Consider the following 3,046-nt stretch of genomic DNA (forward strand, 5'->3'; position numbering starts at 1 on the left):
GCGGCCAGCCGATCTGCCGCTGGCTGTGCGAAAGGCCCAAGCCAGTTGGCAGGCGGGAGGAGGTGGGTTTCCAGCTGCGCTCCACGGCTGTGCACTGTGGTTTTCATAAAGTGCTGGTTGTCATACAAGGCAGACATCTGATAGCGAGGTTTTTACAGTTCCAGGAAAGCAATTGGAGAGCCTGTAGGTAACGAAATACAACATGCTCTGAAACAAGAAAATCCCTCGTTGTTCAGCAAAACTGGGAGCCGAGTTCTTTTCTTTTTCCACTTCTTTTTTTAACCTGAAATCTTATCTGCAGTGTCATTCAAGCCACGTCAGGACTCAGAAAGCCTTGAGCCAAACGGTCCAACGGTGTAAATGGCCATAAACAATTACATCAGAGAAGACCTGGCTGCATGTGCCAGCCCTGCTGCACAGAGCAGATGTGCACCAGCAGACTAAAAGAGCCCTAAGAGTTGGTAAATCCTTTTTTTCTGATGCAATAAGGTCCAAAGTCCTTTTGTTTGCTCTCCAAGAGGGTAGATTGATGGAGCTGGGCTGGAATGGAGATCTGAGGAGGTTTTCTGTGGGAACTCACAGTGCTTTGAAAAGGATAAAGCCGCTACCCAGCCCAGGGCAGAGTGCTGGGTGAACTGCAGCTCCTGGCTCCAGTTCTGTGGTCTCGTATCGCTTCCCAGAGCAGCAGCAACTCCCCATGCGGCACTGGATGGTAGTCTGAGGACAGCATCCTTTCCGTCCTGTTCTTGTTTCTGCATCATCTACAGGCTGCAATGCTGAAGGGGAAGGAGGACTTGCTGGCCAGGATGGACCTTCTGCTCTGAGCTAGCAGAGTGGGTCCAGAAACGGCACACTGCGGTCACAGCTGAGATGGGGCTGGTTCCTGGGCTCTGTTACACCAGGGCAGGGCAGGAGCTCATTCTCATCCGACACACTGCTTTATTGCAAAGTTGTCCAAACATCACTTACAACAGAATTTGTCCTAGAGTGGTTTTTTGCTCTTTGTTCTTTTCTGTTTCCTGCCACTGAAAACATGATTCAAAGATTTTCTCAACAAAGCGCATTGCTCTGCTGTCGCTGAATCCAGCCATTCACCCCGAGCACATGAACTCAGCGACAGCTGGCAATGCCACATCAGTTACATGGCATTCAGCTCCCCGAGAGCACTGAGGCTGCCGAAGGACAATCCTGGAGTCACTTCTGGATTTAATCTCTGCTCTCCGTGCAGGGATCTGGGCTTTTTTTGATAATGTGCTGAGCTGTTGTTTCCTGGAAAAGCTGTTTCTCATGCCCCGGTCTATGAGCTGTCTGTGGAGATCTTACTAGAAAGAAGTTCTTTAAAAACCTACTCAACTGGAGGGCATGGGGTTACCCTCTGACTGAGCTGTGGAAGGAATGGAGAATACTGGGCTTGGTGTGCAGCAGAGGGCTGTGCCAGCCCCAGCAGCGTGCCGGCAGTAACAGCGAGCTCCTCATACACTTAATCTAGGGAATGAGTATTGTTACTCCTAATCTTGCCCTTGAATACTGCTTCAACAGTAAAATGGCTTTCCTGGGGTCATGCCGGAGGTTAGCTGGTGGCAGAGGGGGATCAGAGGTTCCCAGCCCCGCTGCTGTGCCCGGTGCTGTGTTTTCTGAGAGAGCTGTGCTTGCCAAAGGGCACGGGCCCTTTGCTGTGGAGCTGAATGTCTCCTGGGCTTGTGTAGGAGCCACTTCACAAGCCACAGCTACCCATTCCACACAGGAGGAGGGGACACCACAGAACACACTTCTCCTGCCCTACAGCCTGTCCTTTCCAGTAGCTGCTGCATCAGCAGGGCCAGTTCCTATACTGGGATCCCATTTCCATAGCGGAAGGTGCTTGATTTGGCTGTGACGTGTCATTGTGTAGCAGCCTTGGAGTGTCACTACTCGTGTAGACCAATATCCAGCAAAGCCATAAGCAGGTATTTGCCTTGCATCAAAAATTGAAGGTGAATAAAGCTGCCCAGGCATGTGATGAAATGTGCTTAAACTCTTTGCTTTGAATAGGGCGAGAGCAAGGGTCAGGTGAGTGTCTCTGCATCGCTGCAGGTCTCTCTCCTTCCCCTTCTAGAAGCCATGTCATCATCCCTGGGCACCTCTGCCTTTAGCTGCAATCAGCTTCTCCTTTTGCTTTAACAATCAGTGCATCGCTGACAGCCCAAGTTTAGCCTCTTCTGTGGAAGTCTATAAGCATCCTGTTTTATAGAGAGGTACACGCTGGATTTTGTTGTTTGGAAGATTTCTTTGGGGCTTTCCCCCTTGTTTGCTATGCTGGGATCTGTGACTCAGCCCACCAAAGCCATTGACACCTTTGGAGTGGACCAGGGTTGCCTGTGAGCCCTGGAATCCTGCTGGGAATCAGAGAGCTCTCCCAATCCCTGGGGAACCGCTGCTTGCAGCGACTGAGCTTGCTCTCCTGCAGCTGAGGGGCCACTCACCCTTGCAGGGATCCGGCCAGCCCGGCCTGGTCTCCCTGCAGCTCGGGAAGGGCTGGTCGCAGCTGGTCTTTGTTTAGAGTTAATAGGAGTCAAAATGAGCCAGAATTTGAAATAAATCCCATTGACTTGGCACGGTTTCTTTCCTGACTCAGACGAAGGAGATGCACTTTTTGGGCAGTTACTCCAAGATTCCCCTCCTTATTGCAAGAGAGGATTTCACTCCCCTCCTCTTCCACAACCCCAGGGCATCTGTGTCCTTCAAAAGGAAGACATTAACTCTTAGTGTTTGGGGGAGGAAAAAGGAGCACAAGTAGTGCTCGTTGGTGTAAATCGGAGTGGTGCTGCCCAAGCGCTCTGCCTGTCCTTTTCATCCCAGTTGTCAGCTTCCAAAGCTGGCTAATTCTTTGTAGTATTTTGTTGGCATCACGTATGAAAGCTTCACAGCTCAGTGGGGATGAGGTCTTGCAGTTTTCTTGTACTTCCCACCCACCCATCAAGCCTTCTGGTGGCACTTCTGTCTCCTGTGCTTCCTTAGAGATGAGGAAACAGAGGCAAACGGAGCAGGGGCCAGGGAGGGTGGGTGG

At 51.1% G+C, this 3,046-nt stretch overlaps 1 protein-coding gene across 1 annotated transcript in view; it reads left to right on the forward strand.

The window, feature by feature from the left end:
• COL27A1 (collagen, type XXVII, alpha 1) overlaps positions 1-3,046 on the forward strand; it is a gene marked incomplete at its 5' end in the record, with an annotated part of 45,804 nt that overhangs the window by 14,641 nt on the left and 28,117 nt on the right. Inside the window, one exon of the mRNA XM_010138721.1 lies at positions 165-252. Within this exon, the coding sequence (XP_010137023.1) occupies positions 165-252 (88 nt within the window). The remainder of the gene's footprint in view (positions 1-164; positions 253-3,046) is intronic.

The sequence above is a fragment of the Buceros rhinoceros genome, unplaced genomic scaffold (assembly GCF_000710305.1).
Source record: "Buceros rhinoceros silvestris isolate BGI_N320 unplaced genomic scaffold, ASM71030v1 scaffold44596, whole genome shotgun sequence".
Taxonomy (NCBI): Eukaryota; Metazoa; Chordata; class Aves; order Bucerotiformes; family Bucerotidae; genus Buceros; species Buceros rhinoceros.